We start from the raw sequence: 21,358 nt of genomic DNA on the forward strand, positions 1-21,358 counted from the left end.
TCTTCAGCGTTACCTTCTATACGAGATTTTCTTGCAATGGACGAAGCCGCCGGACTACAAGGGAAACGCAAGCAACGCAAAGAAAAGCGTAAAAACAAGAAGAAATCCGGTGATGACGATGACGATTAAGCTCACCCTCTGGCTTTCAAATCTCAGGAGGCGAGTGTGTGCGTGTTAGTGGGATTCGCGAACTTGTGTTTATTAATGACATATACAAAGGTCTGCCATACATCTCATAGTGCTCGTGGGTTCTTCGTGTTGACCTTAACACGAAGACTTTGATATGGTGTCACAGTGAAGCTCATTAAAATTCACCAATAAATTGTCAACTACATATCTAGTAGAACTTTCAGCTACATACAACTACGTTGTGCTGGACTTTTCCCTCTGCGAGTACAATAACGTATTACCTCTATTCACATAGCTTGCAAATCCCAGTCGCGAATCCATGTCGTCTATTGTGCTTTAAGGGTTCAAAGGTCAGCAAATACACTTGGAACCAACAGCTGAGGTGACACCGAACGAACCGTTTCCTCATTTCGCTGGCCCATGTTATATCTTTTAGTGGGGGTGCATTCATCGAAGCCCCGAAGATTCCTAGAACCAATGCTAATATGCTTTCGTAGATGGTCTGCAGAGAGCAAACGTATGTGAATTCGGAGGAGATGCAACAAAATAGGTGTACTCACATTGAGAGGCAGTGGTTCTTCAGGTCTCCCAAGCGCTTTAAGATGAGATAGGTCTAAGAAATATTCTCAGTTCCCTGAACAACGTTCCTCTAGATACACCAACCGCTTACGCTCATAGGTGGAATATGCAGCTGAAGACAGTTTACAGGTCAATGACAATCTCAGATCAACTGATGAAATCTCTAACCATGCATAAGTGACAACATAGCTAGTATCAAAAGTACGCGTGCAATCATCTTGAAAGACAGTTGATGATTCGTTGGACTGGTGACAACTTGATAAATAACCAGTAAGCACGAGAAAGCATGTATGGTTTACTTACTGAAAGACCTAATGCACCCACTCTGACGTTGCTGTTGTGAGTAGACGCCTCTGAGTTGTTGGAGGTGCACAGTTTGGGTTGTTTGGTTTGGAAGCTTTTACCAAACAAATCACCTACACAAGTATTACTAATTAGTTGGCGAAGGGATATTAACCCTGTTCTGATCGACTCAATCGAGAAGAACAATTGCAAGAATAATAATGCATAACATTGGGTGACTTTCCATAAGGTTTCTGCAATAGAAACGAGGTATAAACATTATATCTGAGATAGCCGAAGCGCCACCCATGAATATTTTAATGACTTGAATAAACCACAAGAGCCTATCGAATAAATCTATTCAAAGTTAAATGTCTAGAGTTTATGTCTGAATTGAGAATGGATCACTGATTGGACACTGAACTGATCAGGCTTACAGACACTACATCATGTACTCAAAAGAGGCTGTTACGAGTCAGTCCAACTGAAGAATAGTCTGATGATGAACTTGTCGAACGAGCAGCACTTGTGGCTGCTATTGCATACATTGGAGCAGAAGAAGTATGACTTATCTGTGCTCGAACTCGCCACCCCAATCGACTATATCTCTGCCGTTCCCAACTCATGGCAGATCCTTGTATAGATACACCTTGGCAGTGTCTTCTCAGCAGTCAGAGTGATTGTGCTTTCATAACGACAACGGGGTTTGATGCTCACTTATTTGATGCTATCCCTGCTGTAGGTTTTGAAGATGTGGTATGAAAGGCCCATTGTGCATTTTGATACCATTGGAGGAGGAAAATCATGACCTGGAGGTCGTTCTTTGGACGCTGCTGGAGCAACTTTTGATGTGACTGTGGAAAGATCATCAATTACTCGGATGTGTGTCCAAATGCAGACAAAAAAAAATACATTTAATTCTATAAAATCTAAAAGGGGGGTAAGTACCCCCCTTCTAGATGTGCCATTTAATGACATTTATTCATGGGGTCAAAATAATGGGCCATTGCAAATAGCACCCAATAGGGATGCCGGATCTCGGCCATCACTGTTTATTACTCGTGTTTATTCTATTCAGCTGTATAAATGCTTATGGAAAGTCACCCATTACCCTCTGGGGCAGACCTGGACCCCAAGTTTCTGTTGGATCTGACTGGTTCAATGTATAGCTACTCCCCATCATTGTGGCAAACAGACATAAAGTTTGGTAAGACCCAGAGTAATCTCCTAGTAGCCACACCAGCGTTCCTTCATAGCATCTAGCTTTGACCTTGCCATCCTAGTGTGAGGAATTGATTTTTTCTTATTGCATTCCCATCATGTTGTGGTTATCCGATTCATTCCCTGTCACTCCTCTCACTCTTGGACTATTACTCTTATCCTTTTTTATTTTATTTTCTATTCATACTCACGTTGTCGATGATGAGAACTGTTGTTAGAAAACCACACACAAAACAAACTAACACACAATCCTCCCAGATTCCACGGAACTTGTTTATGGGCTTTGCCTCCTAGAACAGTGGAGTGGTCTGGTTGTTCGTGGGGTGGTACGTATAAAGATCCTTCAAAGTAAAACCCAGTGGTGTATGAGTGTGGGTTTTGAGGAGGAGGGATAGTTGAATTTATAGAAAGATAGGGGGTTTGTGGCGAGTATAGACGAGCACTACCTTGCTAATCGTAGCACAAGGTAGGTTTGAGAACAACGAGGATGACGAGGTGACGAGGTTCCCAGTGATAGCAGGCTCCTGACGCACAAACTGTAGTGCTCAGAAGGACTCTAATCGAAGGGGATGACAATCACTTTCAAAAGTGACGAGTGACAATGACAGCAGTTAACAGTGGTAGAAGTGGGAAGTGTTGTGACCACACTGGATCACAAGTAGCAGTAAGAAGTGGACTTAAGATTAGAGAAGAAGTCTGGAATTGAGTTCTTGTTGTATTGTTTACAAGGTAAAATACAGGGGTTTATATAGTAAAAGAGAAGTAGGCTATGCACAGTATAGCTGTGCAAAAAGAATGAGAAAGAATATGAAGGAAGGAATGTACGCTGACGAATCCTGCGTAGGTAGTACAGGATAAGATTGTCAAAAAAAGAAAAGAAAGGGATAGAACAATAAATGCTGTGAGTAATATCACAGGTTTGTACAGCCATAAAGTAAAGTCCAATAGCAAAAAGAGAGCAGGAAAATCATGATGTCATGGGAAGATGCAGTAAAAAAAGAGCAAGGCAAAACACTATCAGTATCAACACAGTTCCTTTATTGTCAGTCAGGCATTCTAAAAAAATATGTGTCCATAAAAATGATTCAAAAATCAAAAATAATCGCACTGTAAATGAATGTTCTGCTGAAAAAAAAGAAACTGGAGCCACCGGTCCACCACCTAGTCCAAATCTGACAGTTCCATGGCCTTACCAATGGACTGGTTGTGTTGGACCACCTGATCAAACGAGGGAGGGAGAGGAGTAGTTCCAATTTGGAACAAGTGAGTCCCAGGCAGCGTGTGGTAGGTGTAGCTGTAGCGAAGACGATGGACAAAAGATAAGTGTACCCAAGTGAATGGGACAGCGATGAACATGGGCGACGCAAGGGGATGAACCTTCTCCAGCTCAAAAACTACCCACCCACGCTCCAACCAGGCAAGACGAGCGACCGATGTTTTGATAGTATATGATGGCAGATCGACGTCATGAAGATGGACCTGTTGCCCTATTTGGACCGGCCGCCGGGGCTTTGCTGATATCAGCAGTGGCACGTGGTAGTCAACGGATCGGCGACGGAAGCGGATAGGAAGTGGTGACATCAGAAATGGTGGGGGTGCAAAGAAGATGAGGAGGAGGAGGGTGGAGGTGACGAGGAGGTGAACTAAAATGGGGACCCAGAAACGACCGTCGGGTGAGAATAAAAAGGAGAGGAAGGGGCCCATGGTGGGGCTAGGCAAAGGAAGGGGAGTAAAGGAAACGACAAAAGCGAGGGCACAATGCAATGTGTAGCCAGTGGCGACGCGAAAATTTGCCGAAATGCCGAAATGCGGAAAGTACCGGATGGAAAAGCAAAGGTGAGCGTGACTGGATTGCCTAATAGAGGTGGTGCTGATCAGCCACAAGTTCAAAAAGGGCAATATTAATTACTATTCCACGTGGCACTGTGCCTGTGTGGCGCAAAGGCGAGTCTTTTTGAATATTCGCTTCGTTATTGACACCTGTCCATGCTACCAATCAACTTTGGTGCATGACAACGTCCTATTGTATTTACAATGAAGAAAAATGGTCATAGACCCTCAAGAAGATATCCAGATGACATAGCAATGATCCAACACTGTGTCTGGGAATACTTCAGAGGAATATTGATAAGCAAATCAGGCTATGAATCAGCACCTTCTCATGGGCTTACTGATACAGCCTATCGTACACCTTTTATTAATACTCTCTCTCACGCAATTAGTAAATACAATAGATCAGACCACTTTCTCTCTCCTTTCTTATTGGTTAGTTGGTTGATCAGACCACTATCTTGACTCTTCCTTCTTTCGGTCTGACCATTGCTATTCACTATATAAGGAAGTACATACTCAATGTATTATTCCTTAGTTCAATATTAGTTTGGATTTGCGCTTATACCAATACTCTTCAACCTCAGTACTCTGATTCACCGCCCTCTTCAGGGACTTGTCCAGACATCCGTTGTTATTATATAGCTTCGTATTTGTTGCCTGACACCTAGGTCACCTGTTATTGAAAGGAATCAGCCCAGCTATGAAAGGAGAACCTGGTAACACTGATGGACTCATATTGAAAAATGATGATGGCATAATCATGCGTGACTCAATATAAAAAGGTCCATAGAAATCACTGCAGACAAATGGCATTTGGAAACCTGGAACCTACGGGTCCAGGAAAATGTGCTCAAGGTAACCACTAGCGTATATTTATTCTATTGTGTACAGAAGTTGTATATGAGCTTTTATCATGTAAATCAATGTACAAACAATTGCTAATTGAGACATAGTAATTTTAGTGGTAATATATCAAATGTCCTGCAAAAAGTATTATAACCATGAACCCAAATATAAAATTACAGTATATCAGTAAGCTGCACAGACTACAAAAAGCTCCAGCAATGAAGGACCGCGATAAATTTGATGCATCATCACTCATTGCTAATTTCACTGGTAGGTTCAATCGATACTGTGCCAGACTTGAACCTTACAGACTGAAAGTGAATGGCAACATCATTGCTGCTGGTTTCTTCTGTACTTCTCTCCAGATTGTTGTTATTGGCAGATGCAAAAACAAGACCTGTTGATGGAACCGTGGTGGCTGTTGTTGATGTCCAAGCACTTCTGTTTGTGATGCAAAGCATAATTAGAAGTGGTGCAATGACGTAAAAATCATGGTGAGCGCAAGTCCCAAACTCCCAAACTAATGGTAAGGAGTGGAGCAATGTCAAGACAGATAACACAAACATGTACTTGAGAAAGTATTGGCAGGAAGGTATTGGAGAGATCACTTTGCACACCATACAGTACAATGAAAAGTATAGAGAAGATGGCGTATAGCACACAACTCTCGATCAGGAGAGCAGCAACTGACATATAAGGCACAGTGTGGGCCTTTTCCAATGCTTTACGTGCATGGTAGCGGAAAACAAATATACGTGCAAAAATCAGAATGGTGAGAATGACATTGATGCTAGCAGAGATGGTAAAGTAAAAAAGACCAAAATTGAAGCTCAGTCTGCCCCAGAGATTGCCATTTGGGAGAGAATTTTGGTAGAGAAGGATGATACTCACAGCTGCAAGGGAAAAAAAAGATAGGGTAGTTAGGTCACAGAGGCCTTGCATCTGCTATGCAAAAACCCACCTATTGACGCTATGTACATGATAATAGGTAACACAATAACCCAGCGCCTTTCACTGTATATGATAGAGCAATGCCAAAGCTGAAAGGACAAGAAAAGATGAGCAAAATTTATTAAACATGAGAACAGAAAAAATCCTAGTCACCAACAAGCCATCTACCATCCAGTTTTCCAGCGTGTAAGACACATTAGCAATGATACAGATAGCGCTGGAATACATTGCCAGAGAATATTCCATAGGACCGCTGGGATAATTACAATCTTCCACGAACATTTTTCTCCATATAGTTGAATTAGCAGTGATAAATATAGTGTCAAGTGTAAAAAATACACTCGTATAGAGGATGAGCAGCAGGGTGTGTTTGAGATTTTTCTAAAGACATTTATGATAAAAGAATGCATTCAGACATTGCACAAACAGTACAAAATTGATACCCAGAAAAGAAGAACAAACTGTCAGTTTTGATCACATCTGTGAACGAGATAAAAGAGTAGAGTATACCATAACCTAGCAGCAATAAGGCATCGTCCATAAAAGTGTTACGCTCCGTTGCAATCAAACTAGCAGATTCTTGAGGTGCGTACAACATGGTAGGATGCTACAAGAGAGGATGATGGATGATCTCAACAATCTTGTGATACTTATACTGCAAGAAATACATGGCAAGAAAGAGTTGACAGATCAGAACCTTGAACATGAGCGCTTGAGCTTGAGAAGATAAACTTGGGCAATGGCGAACATAAACCAGTTCAGCATCACATTGGTTTTTTCCAGTGTGCTTGACTGTGACAGGACAGCTGGAAATGATTAATGGCTTTCTAATTCAAGTTCAAGTGATCTTCCCACCGTTATAATCTGACTCGTATGCAAGGCTATGGCTGGTATTTATATGCTGATACCGCCTGAACGTGGCAAAAAGCATGAGATCCTATCACCAGTGCAAATGTGAAGTTCACTGCCACCCCCACACTTGGTAATGTAGTATCTGGTTTTAAAGCCTTCACCTCCCTGTCTTACTGTACCATGGTAGTTATACCATTCACCAAATGTTGACCTGCTATTATGGCATCAAAGGAAGGAACCTTACCATTCAATTACCGTGGCGAGACCTACCGTACATGGTTGTTGGTGATATCTCAAACACATCCAGAACACCCCTTGTTGCCCTTCACGGAGGACCAGGCTTATTGCAAAGCTCTATTTTCCCTCTAAGTGATCTCGCCTCATTTCCCAGCCCTATTCCTGTCATCTTCTACGATCAGATTGGTAATGCCCACTCTACGCACTTGGATGATAAACCAGAGTCATTCTGGACCATTGATTTCTTCATTGATGAGCTAGTCAGTGTCTTGAATCACTTTGGCATTCAAGACTCTTTTGATCTCTATGGACACTCGTGGGGCGGTATGCTTGCTGCTGAGTTCACCATTCACCAAAGATACTCCTGCATCTCGGAAGCTTCAGCATCAAGCACTCATGCGGTGCATGCAGTCTATACCTGAAGAAGTCCAATTGGTGCTTAAAAAACAGGGAGGTAAAATTGACACATCTAACAAAGAATACAACAAAGCTGCTGCATACTTCTGCAAGCAGTTTGGTACACGCTATGCCGATCCCATGCTGGAGGCACTTGCATACTCTCTGAGGCATGAAGATCATCTGGTTGTACTTAATGCAATGTACATTCTAGCATCTACTGTTCTCTTGCCATACTCAGACCATCTGTAATAGGCTCAAAGGCAAAATAAACAGTGACTGGGATGTTACGGATAAGCTCCACCTTATAAGAGTGTTGACACTTCTACTCAATGAAAAATACAACTTTATAGGGGATGAATTGTGCTCCACCTTTTTCTGTAACATCAACAAGGTCAAATGGGTCCAGTTTGCCCAATCCAGTCATGTTCCACACTGGGAAGAGAGGGAGAGGTACATGGAAGTTGTCAAATCATTTTTGGTTGAGTAAGATGTAGCTTTGTAAATATAGATGAAGCAATGTCACTTGGTATCTCAACATTTTGCACACAAGTAGTATACCCACATTGGTATAGTGTGCTTCAAATAGTTTGCATTCACTGTGAGTACAAAACACTTGACATGTTAAGAGGGTGCCATACACGTTGCAATGTACACCAAGATGAAGTTGTTGAGAGAACACAGTATCTCAGTGCTTAGCACTTGGAACTGATCATGGTGTGGTGAACACATGGCTTAGGTGACTCAAACTTGGAAGTCACATTCAATGTTATATTATTTCAGTAGAATACATAGAACACATCATTGAAGTTGTTATCAACTTCTAGCAAACAGACATCAACAGTTATGTTGTTGTTGTTCCTGGGAGCTGCCAGCTGGTGATCAGATTCAGTTGAGAGTGAATGAAGAGCAAACTGCAGAGTGCAGTTCTCAAACCCAAAGATGATGCTTCAGAATTGGGCAATAGAGGGAACCTAATAAGTCAGTTTTAATAATTATTCTTTTGACATTCTAGTGTGCAAACTGTAGGTGTGATCACAAAACAACAAGCATCAGGTGAGATGGTCCCTATAACAGCCATTTCTCATGTTGAATCATCAGCCCAGATAAATTTTGGCTGTGTTTGGTTCACTTGCGTTAGCAAGGATGGAAAGTTTGTGAACCCAAGCAATCTTTTCTTGTCAAGTTGATATTCAATATTTCTGAGGCCTATATATGTTGATGGTTGAGGTAATACGTGTATTGCACTCTCTCCCAACGTGCTTTTATTCAAGGACCCAAGGTTTAGGATGGTGCATATAATTAAGGCAAGGACAAGCATGCAGCTCAAGACTAGCTTGTTATTCCATCACATTTTGCTTGCTAAACAAATAATGGCAATAGTGGGGGCTCTCCTTTGGAAGGACAGTGAAGATACTAACCGTGGCCTCGTCCTTCCTTATTATTTTTGGAAGCTGAACTGTCATCTGCTAGAAGTGGTTGGTAATATTGATGCATAGTTTATCGAAGTGGTTGATCAAAGTCTGAGATGTAAATGGTCAGTTAAGAGGGAAAATAGTCTTGGCCCCAAGCTTGAAATTGTAAGTCATTGAATATGGGAACTGTATTGTTGGCACCATGCGTATGCCTTGGGGACTGTATTTACTCAGGGGTTTCTTCTTTGATCATCTCTCCATTTGAGATCACCACCATTGTGACACTATCTGCAGCGCCGAAGATCAGGTCCATTTGCTAGAATGAATAGTAGCAAAAGATAAAATGTATCAGAATCTTGAAAGCTGTGAACATACAACAGCCAGCATCGTCACTCCCTCATTATCAAAGCAGCCCAAAAAGAGCGTATTTACCATATGGTCTATTGGTAGGAGGAATGACTGTCTTTATCCTAAATGGTATGTGGCCTAGGGGAGACTACATATGGCCAGCATCATAATGCATGATGATTGCGTCTGAAGCATTCAATGGCCATGGCAGTGCCACTTAGCTTTTTTGTATCTGTGTGTGCCACCTTGTTCAAAACCAGTTTCACTCATGCATGTGCATGGGCTTAATTTACAGATGAGTCAACTGTCATACCAGTACTTTGGTATGGCATAGGAGACAACATGGACACCCAGAATTTAAAGGTAGCAACTGTCCTCAGGCTTTTGAACAATCAGATTTCACTTACTTAAAGCAGTACATTTATCATAATATGTCCCATTATTCACATTTTAATAGCTTTTAATGGATTGTTGTCATGCACCAAAGTTGATTGGTAGCATAGACAGGTGTCAAAAATGAAGCAAATATTCAAAAAGGCTCGCCTTTGCGCCACACAGGCACAGTGCCATGTGGAATAGTAATCAATATTGCCTTTTCTGAATCTGTGGCTGATCAGCACCACCTCTATTAGGCAATTCAGTCACGCTCACCTTTGCTTTCCATTCGGTACTTTCTGCATTTTGGCATTTTGGCAAATTCTCGCATCGCCACTGGCTACACATTACATTGCGCCCTCGCTTTTTGTCGTTTCCTTCACTTCCCTTTCTTTGCCTAGCCCCACCATGGGTCCCTTACTCTCATTTTTATTCTCACCCAACGGTCGTTTCTGGATTTTAGTTCACCTCCTCATCACCTCCACCCTCCTCCTCCTCATCTTCTTTGCTCCCCCACCATTTCTGATGTCACCACTTCCTATCCGCTTGCGTTGCCAATGAGTCGACTACCGCGTGCCACTGCTGATATCAGCAAAGCCCCGGCAGCCGGTCCAAATAGGGCAACAGGTCCATCTTCATGACGTCAATCTGCCATCATATACTATTAAAACATTGGTCGCTCGTTTTGCCTGGTTGGAGCGTGAGTGGGTAGTTTTTGAGCTGGAGAAGGTTCATCCCCTTGCATTGCCCATGTTTATCACTGTCCCATTTACTTGGGTACACTTATCTTTTGTCCATCGTCTTCGCTACAGCTACACCTACCACATGCTGCCTGGGACTCACTTATTCCAAATTGGGACTACTCCTCTCCCTCCCTTGTTTGACCAGGTGGTCCAACACAACCAGTCCATTGGTAAGGCCATGGAACTGTCGGATTTGGACTAGGTGGTGGACCGGTGGCTCTAGTTTCTTTTTTTTCAGCAGAACATTCATTTACAGTGCAATTATTAACGATTTTTGAATCATTTTTATGGACACATACTTTTTTAGAATGCCTGACTGACAATAAAGGAACTGTGTTGATACTGATAGTGTTTTGCCTTGCCTTTTTTTTACTGCATCTTCCCATGACATCATGATTTTCCTGCTCTCTTTTTGCTATTGGACTTTACTTTATGGCTGTACAAACCTGTGACATTACTCACAGCATTCATTGTTCTATCCCTTTCTTTTTCCTTTTTTTGACAATTTTATCCTGTACTACCTACGTAGGATTTGTCAGCGTACATTCCTTCCTTCATGTTCTTTCTCATTCTTTTTGCACAGCTATACTATGCATAGCCTACTTTTCTTTCACTATATAAGCCCCTGTATTTTACCTTGTAAAAACAACAAGCACTTGATTCTAGACTTCTTCTCTAATTTCAAGTTCACTACTCTGCTACTTGTGATCCAGTGTAGTCACAACACTTCCCACTGCTACCACTGTTAACTGCTGTCATCATCACTCGTCACTTTTGAAGTCTTTATCATCCCTTTTGATTAGAGTCCTTCTGAGCACTACAGTTTGTGCGTCAGGAGCCTGTTATCACTGGGAACCTTGTCATCTTGTTGTTCTCAAACCTACCTTGTGCTACAATTAGCAAGGTAGTGCTCGTCTATACTCGCCACAAAGCACCTATCTTTCTATATTCTAACCACCCCTCCTTCTCAAAACCCACACCCATACATCTCTAGGTTTTACTTTGAAGGATCATTATACGTACCACCCCACAAACAACCAGACCACTCCACTGTTCTAGGAGGCAAAGCCTATAAACAAGTTCCGTGGAATCTGGGAGGATTATGTGTTAGTTTGTTTTTGTGTGTGGTTTTCTAACAACAGTTCTCATCATTGACATCATGAAAAGCTGTTTGGGAGACACAACTCACCATGCACAGACACAGCTACATTGTCAGTGTTTATGAAGTTCACAGGGGAAACATTTTCAGTGGACGCAATCATTGGTCTGGGCTTGTGGCTCACATCCCAGAAGCCTCTTAATCTTCGAGCAGCATACTATGGATGGACTCATTGGTATGATGCAGATCCTTAGTAAAGCAACTGCAATGTTGGCCACTAGGACATTTATCATCTTGTTAACTGTCCTGAATTGTTTCTGTCAGGCAACAAATATGAAGCTATATAACAAGAACAGATGTCTGGTTAAGTCCCTGAAGAGGGCGGTGAATCAGAGTACTGAAGTTGAAGAGTATTGGTATAGGCGCAAATTCAAACTAATATTGAACTAAGGAATAATACATCAAGTATGTACTTCCTTATATAGTGAATAGCAATGGTCAGACCAAAAAGGGGAAGAGTTAAGAAAATGGTCTGACCAGACAACTAACCAATAAGAAAAAAAAGCAAAAGTGGTCCAATCTATTGTATTTACTAATCGTGTGAGAAAGAGTATTGGTAAGAGGTGTACAATTGACTGTATCAGTAAGCCCATGAGAAGGCGCTGATTCATAGCCTACCTTGCTTATCTATATTCCTCTGAAGTATTCCCAGACATAGCATTAGATCATTGCTATATCATCTGGATATCTTCTCAAGGATCTACAACAGTTCTCCTTTGTTGTAAATACAATAGGATGTGAGTATGAATGGAAAATAAAAAGATAAAAGATAAAAACAATAAAATGCCAACCGTGATTTCTAGTCCAAGAGCAAGAGGAGTGACAGGGAATGAATCGGATAACCACAACATGATGGGAATGCAATGAGAAAAACCAATTCCTTACAGTTTCCTTCTCTTTTACCTTGTGCGCAATGGCAAGGATGTCAGCATGTCTAGGCCAGATACTCGTAGTAAGTCATTGGTGGACATATTCTACACACTGCAGAAGAAATAGCCAGGTCTGACCCATTCCTGATCACAGCTTATTTGTACATTGGGGATGATTTCCCATCTACAGCCCCCCTTTTACATCCGCTGCCTCTGGTGCAATTAACAATGGAGGAATCCCTTTGCTTTCAAATTTCTAACAAAACATCAAGGGCTCAGCCCTGGTGGAAGAATCTTGCCACCAATGTGGGCTATGTCCACCTTGGTCCCAGGCAAAGAGTATTTGCCCTTGCCACTTATCACGCACAACACTGCCTCTACATGTTTGCCGAAGTCTTGTTAACCCCACGACCACGAGGTGGTAATTCTCACCTCCAACTGACAAAACCGGATAAACCCGGTCTCTGATAAAGCAGCCATTGTTCTCCATGGAGCATAGCCACCACTCCATGGAGTCACCATTATTCTCCATGGAGTCACCATTGTGCTCCTAGGAGTTATTATACTGTAGCGAGTAGCACCTCCGACTATAAGTAGTAGGGGGTTTAGTATAGGAATACCTCAGTCATTTCTATAGCCTCTCAGGCAGTGGCTGAGGTATGTTACATTACATTTATTAGAGATCACCTTAAACTATCATCTATTGTAGTTTCACTTAGATTTATTAGGTTATGAGCCCTGGCCAATGCATATTTTCTCATACTATAAACAAATGTCATAATTTGTCAGCCCCACTATAGTTATGAGATGTAATCCATGTTAGTGCCATTACTATTATATAACCCATCATCACTCTATCATGGGTGAGGGAGGCCATTGCAACACACAATGGGATCCGCACCTGTGTACAGTGATTCTGGACCTTCTGGGCATCCAACCAATCAGTATGCTTTCCAAGTACACCTTGGTAGCTTAGTTGGTAAAGCACCAGACCATGAAAGCTGGAGTCCCAGGTTCAAGCCCTGTCCAATGCATGTTTTCTCATACTATAAACAAATGTCATAATTTGTCACCAACATTGTTTGAATTATCTCTGACAGAACTTCCTGTGTGCTGCAGACACTACTCTGGAGCCTCTGGATTGAGAGCACAGAAACTTTGCTGCTGACAGTTCAAAGGAAAGTTGGACAAGGACATGTAGAGATTGGACTGCCTTGTGACTATGTCGATGCTAGCCACAAAGAGTGGATAGACTTTAAAAATAATACTCAATAAATAGCATGTTTTCCATAGATTACTGCTATTGGTAGTGCCTTTTGACTTTTTTGTTCCCAATGGGCCTGTGAATTACCGTTGATTGTCAACTGATAGAACTGTTGTCTGTACTATATTCTGTACAATACATGTTGTGTGTTTGAGGGAGGACTACATAGCTAGGGCAATAATGTTTTTACTACATTAAAATTAAAATTGTAATACATGAACAAGCCGCCCCCAATGACAGTATAGTGATTGCAACAATTACTCTAGTTCAGAGCCTGAAAAACTGCAAAAGCAACACTACAATTTGATAAGGCCTTCCCAAGTAAATGGGAGTTGGGGATTACAGGTAAGACTACCAATAGCTGTTTAAAATGCTCGGGCTTGCAAGAAGAGAAATTTGGAGAAGAGGGATAAAGCCTATAAGGAACCTCTGCCAATATCCTCACCAACAAATGCATTATAGTCTTTAGTAGCTTCATCATATAAAACCCTCTAATCACAACAGGTATATTGTGACCAAGTCAAGTCAACAATTGCCAGTGGAACATTGGATTGTACAGACTCCAGCGCTGTGTGCAAGTGGCACAGCACCATCCGGCGAAAATAGTTCATGTAATGTTGAGTGAGCTCCCAAAGTGACGGACTATCATCATGCAGGGGATCCAAGTCTGGCAACCCAACGAGCTTGGCATGAATAACGTCAAGGCATTGTAGTTGATGGAACATGGCCACTGTAAAATGCTGTCCAGCTGAGCCCAGGTGAATGACACCATTTCCAGGTGGAATGAGCACATTCCACTCAGAAATGGCTGTAGTACCATTTAGTTGGTATTGATGTGTGTCTTCTGAGAAGATTTCAACCTCTCCCAGAGAAATAGGCCATTCACCGGCAACTTTGTGATGTGGCCATGCTATGATTTGAAGTGAGAGAATGCTGATAGAATATAACTAGTTGCAGGTGTACCATGCTGAGCACCAATCTGGAGTTCTTCTTGAGGAGCATACTTTACCCAGAGCTGAGAGAGAAGAAGTGCTGCAAGCATGAGGAGATTAGCGCAATAATACCACCCCTCCAAATCTAAGTCATCCACGTTGTGCCAATAGGACTTGTCAGCTTCTTTGTCTGTGCCAATGATAGTGTGTTCATCTATGTCACATCCCGACTCTTGAGATGTCATTCCACAATAAGTAGCTGGCAGGACATGTACAAGGTCCTATAAATGCGGGGCTTTTTCCTTGTATTTGGTTGCCATTTCTTTGAGACAGAACTGTTCAATCTGTTTGGCTGAGGCCCTTGTAGCGTTGAAATGCCATCCTGCATCTTCAGAAGCCAGCTGATTGATCTCATTTGCACAGGTATCCTTTACTATTCTCATGGCCCACTTAATAGAAGTCTCATCAGATATAGGGTGCAGATAATGAGCTTGGAATACTCAAAATAGGGCTGTACTGTGGGATAGGAGGTCCTCCACAACCACATGTTTGTTGTAGGCTGGGGTGCAAAGAATATAAATAATTAGTTGTGAAAGCTAGATACCTAAAGATATAAACTCATTAAGGATAGAGTTGAACAATCTTTGCGCCATGCTCGATCAGTGATGGCTGTGATTCAGATTGTTATCATTTCCGCAGTAGGCTTGTTTTTAGCTACTATAACAGGCAGCTTCAAATATTATATATTTTGACTTGTTTTCTCAAATCAGTTTCAGTTTGAAGTCCGACACTGTTCTTGCATCACCATCACTGTGGCTGGGCTTTGCTTACAAACATTTTATGCCAGCCACTGTGGAGAGAGAGCAAGGAATAAAGTTGTGCTGGGTTTGAAATTCATGTTCACGTGATAACCTATTAATAACACTAACACTCCCTAGGATTTATCCTCCTCTATTGACACAGTGCAGCTAGGGGAGGAGCCTGGTCTAAAACCTACCTTGTTATTTCATTCATTCCGCTGCAACAAGGTGTCTGATTCACATTTTTATTTCTACACAGGGACCTAGAGAACTCAAAATAGCAACTACTCGTGGTCCTCCAAAGACTCTAGCTCCACTCACTGGTGAGCAATTTCACTCCTCGCAAAAACGAGTGCAACATCTGTCCAACGATAGTATTCTCCTTCTCCACAGTTTATAGAGGCGCCATGCGTACAAAGTACTCACGCAATGCTAGTACCTCATCCAACAACTTTGTTCTCCTTTCTGACAAAACCGGATAAACCCGGTCTCTGCCAAAGCAGCCATTGTTCTCCATGGAGCATAGCCACCACTCCATGGAGTCACCATTGTTCTCCTAGGAGCACAATTGTACTCCTAGAAGTCATTATACTGTAGCAAGTAGCATCTCCGACTATAAGTAGTAGGGGGTTTAGTATAGAAATACCTCAGTCATTTCTATAGCCTCTCAGGCAGCGGCTGAGGTATGTTACATTACATTTATTAGAGATCACCTTAAACTAACACTTATTGTAGTTTCACTTAGGTAAATAATAAAGTTGTTTCTATAGCCTCTCGAGCAGCGGCTGAGTTTCACTTAGTTTTATTAGGTTATGAGCCCTGGTGCGCAAAAGCTACACAGGAAATAATTCTTATTTGAAACAGCAACCTCAAAACCATGACCACAGCACGTGATACATCCGCATGTCCAGTCCTCAGTGGACCCAACAATTTTCAGATATGGAAACTCCGGATCATCTCAAAACTACGTTGGGAAAAAGTTCTCCAGGTTGTTACTGGAGAGGAGCTTAAGCCCTCACCAGGAAAACCTACCTCCTTGGAGGATCCTGAAATCACCTGGATACTTAAGGATGAGAAGGCACATGGAATCATCCAGGACCACATCTCTGATGCCCTCCTAATGAGGACTGGAGACCTCACCAGCTCCAAGGAGTTGTTTGATAAACTTGTTTCACTCCATCAAACATCCAACATTGCCTCAGCATTCTATTCATTCCAGCAACTCACCAAATTGTCCTGGGATGGGACATCACCTATCCAGGACCACATTGCAAAAATCCGGACAATTGAGTCACACCTCTCCGGAATGAAACTAGGAGTTGATACCAAACTCATGGCCTTCACTCTTCTCAAATCTCTCCCATGCACTCCTAAATGGCAAATATTTCAGTCATCAGTAATCAACACAATTGAAGAAAATAAACTTACCTTTGATGCAGTTGAGATCTGGATCACTGCAGAAGTTGCACGACAGTCAGGGAAGGCCCCTGGAGGTTCTGAATCAGCACTCAAATCCGAGGAGAAATGGTGTAACTTCCACAAAGCCAAATCACACAACACCTTGGAGTGTCAAACACTTCAGTCAGCTGAAAAAGGTCAAAGGAAGAAGGGAAAGGAAAGACACAAGGATAAAGGAAAAGAGAAGGAAAAGGCAAATACGGCGGAGCAATCATCTGGATCTGACTCTGAGGAGGAACAGAGTCATATTGCATTGGAACGTGTACATATTTCCAAGCCCCTTGCTAAACACATTCAAGCTTACCTTGTGTCAGAACCCGATAAGACCAAAACAACAATTATTATTGACTCTGGAGCAACATCCCACATGGTCCCTCACTGCTCCTGGCTTGAGCCAGGAACGTACCATGTTCTGCATCCTCCAAGGACAATCAGTTTTGGGGATGAATCCTCTGTAAATGCCATTGGCATTGGAACAGTAATCCTACAAGCAACTGTTGGCAAAAAGGACTACAATATTGCACTGTCAAATGTTTTACTTGTGCCAAACTTCACTTTAGCACTCGTCTCTGTCCACAAATTGTCCAAAACGGGGTTATCAACACTTTTTCCAGCAGGGTCAAATGCTTGTGAAGTTTGGAAAAAAGAGGAACTTATCCTCACTGCCTTATACAAGCAAGGACTTTATCACATCCAAGCAAAACCTGAAATCAACCCGGAGTCAGCTTTTGCAGCAGTAGATGTAAATTTATTGCACAGGAGAATGGGACACATTGGAATAAACTGCTTGCAACAAATGGTTACAAAAAGACAGCTCCAGGACATAGACATCCTTACCGGAACCCTGGAGTTTTGTGAACCTTGTGCTTTAGGAAAGATGAAGAAATTACCTTTCAAGTCCACTGGAGGAAATTGAGCCAAGCGCCCCATACAAATTGTGCACGCAGATGTTGGAGGACCAATCAAACCAACTTCCAGGGAGGGTTTTGTACTGGATTATCATTGTAGATGATTTCTCTAAATTTCCATGGATATATTTCCTAAAACATAAAAGTGAAGCACTGGAACGATACAAGCAATGGAAAGAAGATGTCCAAACATTCTTCCAGACTCATTTTGGAGAAGAAAACTCCACTCCACTATACACAGAATTCTTCTGGAGCGATGGGGGAGGAAAATATACTGGCAATGCATTCAAAAATCAACTCCAAGGAGATGGTGTCATCCAAGAAACTACAGCTGCAGATACTCCAGAACAAAATGGCATTGCAGAATGCATGAATCAGATATTGGCTACATTAGCAACCACTATGTGTAACAACCAAGAGTTAGTTACTCTGGCACACACAAAAACACACTATAAAGAAGATGTTGAGGGAGTGGTTACCCCTTAAGCTGCAGAGAGTTTGTTGGTATACAACAGGAGGACTCGCTAAGGAGTCTTCTGTATCTATTGGGGTATATATATTAATACAGAGTGTTTGTACTTATATACTATACAGTTGATAAAGTTAGTGGCTTGATGATGTCAGGGCCTAGCCCGCATGACCAACTCCACTGTGTGAGAGAGTTGTGTCTAAAATAAGAAGAAGGCAACACGGCGCAAAAAAGAGGAGTTTGAACAAAAGGGGAAGTGCCACGTGGCACGGAGTGTGAACTATAGTAAAAGGTTAAAGCGGAGAATGAAAATGAAGGAAAGGTCCAAAAATTGTGTGACCGTAATACTATGCTCCATGATTCCAAGCTCCCAAAGTCATTTTGGGTAGATACCATGCAAACAGCTGCATATATCACAGCACGCAGCCCAGCATCAGGACTCCATGGAAAGACCCCATATGAAATACTGTTTAAAAGGAGAGTTGATCCAACTTTGTTTCACCCTTTCGGATGCCAAGCATATGCCTTGATTCCAAAAAACAAAAAGCAAGGGAAGTTTTACTCCAAGGAGCGCAAAGCCATAATGATTGGCTACACACATGGAAAGCAAGCCTACAAACTCCTAGACACTGAAAAACGGACTGTGTTTTCCAGTTGGCATGTCATATTCAATGAATCCGGAAAGGTACAAAAGGATGACACTGCTCCCTGGAACACAGACACTAGCACAGATCAGTGGGAGGGACTCATTCCAGAGAATGCTCACTATCCAGACCAAAAAACATTGGAGGAGGATGATCCTGACCCTCGGATCCGAGATCCAAATGAATTGCAAATGGAACCACATCTCCAAGGAGATGTTCCACAAGCAATGGAACCATATTAGCATGAAGATGTTCCGAGAGCAGTGGGAGCACCTGATCAGCTAAGACACCCTCCACAACAGTCTCTACAACCAAGACCTGAACACTGGCCATCTTTAGAACGGAAAGCCAGAGTAGAGTTACAGTCAGTGGGAGAACAGCCCCTCAACATACAGCCAGCTGATGTGGAAAAAGTCCGGATACAGCTAGACAGCCTGTCCATTGGATCAGCTTCTGGAAGGCATACAACACCTCCAAGGAGTCATCCAATGCCTCCGAGGAGTGATTCAACACCTTTAGGAGTGAGTGGGGCAATAAATACACAAATACATCTACTCCCTGGAGTACCTGCACAAGTTCCTAAAAGAGCAGTCATGCCTGCTGAAGTCCTAGGAGTACGCAGAAGCAGTCGCCAGACCCATCCTGCAGACAAAAACCGAGATTATCAAAGGACTCTAGATGAGGAACAGTCTCAAAAAGAGCAGCATGACAACTCCATGGAGAAACCTAACACTCCTGAGGTTCATGAAGAAACATCTGATACAGAGGAGACATTCTTTGCTGGAATAGCAAGTACTGGTCCATCTAACACAGACCTTCCAAGGACACTAAAGGAAGCCTTATCACGTCTGGATGGAGAATTATGGAAGTCTGCCTTGGAGGAGGAACTCCTAAGTCTCAATACTAATGCAGTATATGACACTGTTCCACTTCCGAAGGGAGTAAAATCCATCACATCAAAACCTGTGTTCCGGATCAAGTTTGATCAAAACGGAAACATTGAGAGATACAAACTCCAGATTGTTGCACGAGGTTTTACTCAAAGGGAGGGGATTGATTACCAGGAGGTTTTTGTTCCGGTTGCAAACTTAGAGTCAATCCAAATTATTCTAGCCCTGGCAGCAAAGTACGACCTAGAACTTGATCAAATGGACGTATCCACAGCTTATCTCAATGGAGAACTTGAAGAAGAACTGTACATGCTTCCTCCAGGGGGTGTTTCTATCCAACCTGGATACTGCTGGAGATTGAAGAAATCCATCTACGGGTTAAAACAAGCTGGTCGTACATGGAACAAAACTTTTGATCACAAGCTCCAGGAGCTCGGTTTTACAAGACTAAATGCAGAAACATGTCTCTATGTATTCTGGGACAACAAACAAATATGCTTTGTTGTTGTCTATGTAGATGACCTCCTCATAGGAGCTTCATCCCAAAAATTCATAGATATCACAAAAGCCAAACTCGAATCCGTATTAAAAATGTGGGACCTTGGAGAAATACATCCTCAGAATAGAAATCCAACGTAATTGTTCACACAAAACAATATCCCTATTGCAACACCAATGCATTGACACAATCCTGTACTGGAATAAAGAACTGCAAACCAGTATGGACACCAATGGCCCATGGATCAAAACTCCTTGCAAATGCTCCAGGGGAAGATATTGTGCAACACAAGATGCATATTGAAGGGTGCCAAGTGTCATAACTCTCAATTGTAGGCTCCCTCATGTATGCCATGCTCGGAACCCGCCCAGACATTGCCTATGTTGTTGGAATACTAAGCAGACATAGCTCAGCTCCAAGGAGCCATCACTGGGAAGCTGCAAAATGTGTCCTCCAATATCTGAAAGCAACCAGGGACATAGAACTACAATATGATGGCACAGATGTCTCTATGGACATGGATTTCTATGGATATTCAGATGCAGATTGGTCTGGAGACCCAGACACATCTTGATCAACATCAGGGTTTGTTTTCATCACCATCCGAGGAGCAATCTCCTAGACAAGCAAAAGACAAAGCATGGTAGCTTTATCCTCCATGGAGTCAGAGTACATTAGATTGAGCAATGCTGGACAACACCTTGCATGGCTTTGGATATTTTTTGAAGAAATTGGACATGCTCAAAATGGACCTACAACATTGCACTGTGACAATCAAGCAGCTATCATTTTTACACGAGATCCACAATTCTGTGCTCGCACAAAACACATTCAGAAATATCATTTTATCCGAGATGACTTAGTATCAAAGGGAGAGGCAGTAATCAGATATGTTCCTACAGGAGATATGGTTGCAGACATTCTCACTAAACCTCTCACTCATGAAAAACACTGGAAATTCTCTAAAGCTATGGGACTACGGTTGCACTCGAGTAGGAGTGACAAAACCGGATAAACCCAGTCTCTGCCAAAGCAGCCATTGTTCTCCATGGAGTCACCATTGTTCTCCTAGGAGCACAATTGTACTCCTAGGAGTCATTGTACTGTAGCGAGTAGCACCTCCGACTATAAGTAGTAGGGGGTTTAGTATAGGAATACCTCAGTCGTTTCTATAGCCTCTCAGGCAGCGGCTGAGTTTCACTTAGTTTTATTACATAAGGACAGAGTGTCAGATAGCGAATAAATAGTATACCTGTATA

At 42.3% G+C, this 21,358-nt stretch overlaps 5 protein-coding genes across 5 annotated transcripts; 2 read left to right on the forward strand and 3 right to left on the reverse strand.

The window, feature by feature from the left end:
• Nucleotides 1–283: 283 nt before the first annotated feature.
• SERLADRAFT_395611 (uncharacterized protein) lies at nucleotides 284–1,051 on the reverse strand (the record flags this gene model as incomplete). The annotated part of the gene is made up of 6 exons (XM_007320894.1): nucleotides 284–463; nucleotides 528–631; nucleotides 690–742; nucleotides 793–820; nucleotides 877–953; nucleotides 1,012–1,051. 4 exons carry the CDS (start codon nucleotides 803–805, stop codon nucleotides 364–366), a joined length of 270 nt encoding a protein of 89 aa, XP_007320956.1.
• A 4,328-nt stretch (nucleotides 1,052–5,379) lies between these two features.
• On the reverse strand, nucleotides 5,380–6,123 carry SERLADRAFT_350756 (uncharacterized protein; the record flags this gene model as incomplete). Its single annotated transcript, XM_007320895.1, has 3 exons — nucleotides 5,380–5,783; nucleotides 5,852–5,930; nucleotides 5,995–6,123. 3 exons carry the CDS (start codon nucleotides 6,121–6,123, stop codon nucleotides 5,380–5,382), a joined length of 612 nt encoding a protein of 203 aa, XP_007320957.1.
• Nucleotides 6,124–6,968: 845 nt separating this feature from the next.
• On the forward strand, nucleotides 6,969–7,578 carry SERLADRAFT_440438 (uncharacterized protein; the record flags this gene model as incomplete). Its single annotated transcript, XM_007320896.1, has 2 exons — nucleotides 6,969–7,254; nucleotides 7,289–7,578. The coding sequence occupies 2 exons, from the start codon at nucleotides 6,969–6,971 to the stop codon at nucleotides 7,576–7,578; spliced, it is 576 nt and encodes a 191-aa protein (XP_007320958.1).
• Nucleotides 7,579–13,990: 6,412 nt separating this feature from the next.
• Nucleotides 13,991–14,676, reverse strand: SERLADRAFT_409927 (uncharacterized protein; the record flags this gene model as incomplete). Its single annotated transcript, XM_007320897.1, has 2 exons — nucleotides 13,991–14,409; nucleotides 14,463–14,676. The coding sequence occupies 2 exons, from the start codon at nucleotides 14,674–14,676 to the stop codon at nucleotides 13,991–13,993; spliced, it is 633 nt and encodes a 210-aa protein (XP_007320959.1).
• Nucleotides 14,677–17,745: 3,069 nt separating this feature from the next.
• SERLADRAFT_395618 (uncharacterized protein) lies at nucleotides 17,746–17,970 on the forward strand (the record flags this gene model as incomplete). Its single annotated transcript, XM_007320898.1, has 1 exon — nucleotides 17,746–17,970. A coding segment is annotated over one exon (225 nt), but the record flags the coding sequence as incomplete, so codon positions are not given.
• Nucleotides 17,971–21,358: the final 3,388 nt, after the last annotated feature.

This window comes from Serpula lacrymans, assembly GCF_000218685.1.
Source record: "Serpula lacrymans var. lacrymans S7.9 unplaced genomic scaffold SERLAscaffold_10, whole genome shotgun sequence".
Classification (NCBI taxonomy): Eukaryota; Fungi; Basidiomycota; class Agaricomycetes; order Boletales; family Serpulaceae; genus Serpula; species Serpula lacrymans.